We start from the raw sequence: 852 nt of genomic DNA, 5'->3' as shown, positions 1-852 counted from the left end.
ACATATATATATATATATATATATATATATATATATGTAATATATATATATATATATATGTATACATATATATATATACATATATATATATATATATATATAAACGGATATACAGATAGATATTGCGAACGATATTTTGATTCTGATCGCTGCCGTAGAATTAGCCCCAGTCTATAGACCGATGTGTATTTAAATATGTGCCTGCACTGTGTACTAACGGAATCTGTATTCGTGCCTCTGCACTTTATTATATTGGTTTAAATTTGTATTGTTTGTTTCTGGCACCCTGTATATGCTGATTGTATTCTTAACTTGAACGCACACGTCAACCAGTTGCATCAACTTTTTTTAGACCGTGATGAGCACGCATTAGAAGAACTCTCGAGTGTACTCTCCCATCTTTTTCTAATTATGATTTTTTTCCAACCACTTCAGGTTTATACATGACTACAACCAACACTATAAGAATATAGCGAAATATTAGAATATATCATGACTTGAATACAGCAAGATTGCGAGTGTAGCATGACTGCAAGACTATCAACAACGCTAACAGACTATGGATGTAATACCCTTTGGCCGAAGCAATCGGTGCGGATTCGGAGAATCTCGCAGTCGTAAGCTTCACCATCCTCACTCCACACAGCCCGACACTTATCTTTCGCTTTCCAGTGATCTCCCTCCTTCTCTTCAAACATCTGCAACCACTTTTTGTTCGTCACCATCTTGTCCGTCTTGTTTGTATGGCTTCTATGTATACATGCAGTAAATTGGCTTTCAATTGAACCAGGGTTGGAACAGGACACTGACTTATACTTTGATCAAAACTCTCGGTTATGTGCTTGTATATAG

General features: G+C 35.8%; 1 protein-coding gene across 1 annotated transcript; it reads right to left on the bottom strand.

Annotated features, from left to right (window-relative positions):
* Window positions 1–501: 501 nt before the first annotated feature.
* Window positions 502–811, bottom strand: SARC_11569 (hypothetical protein). Its single transcript, XM_014294343.1, has one exon. It carries the CDS (start codon window positions 723–725, stop codon window positions 558–560), a length of 168 nt encoding a protein of 55 aa, XP_014149818.1. The 5' UTR covers window positions 726–811; the 3' UTR covers window positions 502–557.
* Window positions 812–852: the final 41 nt, after the last annotated feature.

This window comes from Sphaeroforma arctica (genome assembly GCF_001186125.1).
Source record: "Sphaeroforma arctica JP610 unplaced genomic scaffold supercont1.1762, whole genome shotgun sequence".
NCBI lineage: Eukaryota > Ichthyosporea > Ichthyophonida > Sphaeroforma > Sphaeroforma arctica.
This window is presented reverse-complemented; position numbering and strand designations above follow the sequence as displayed.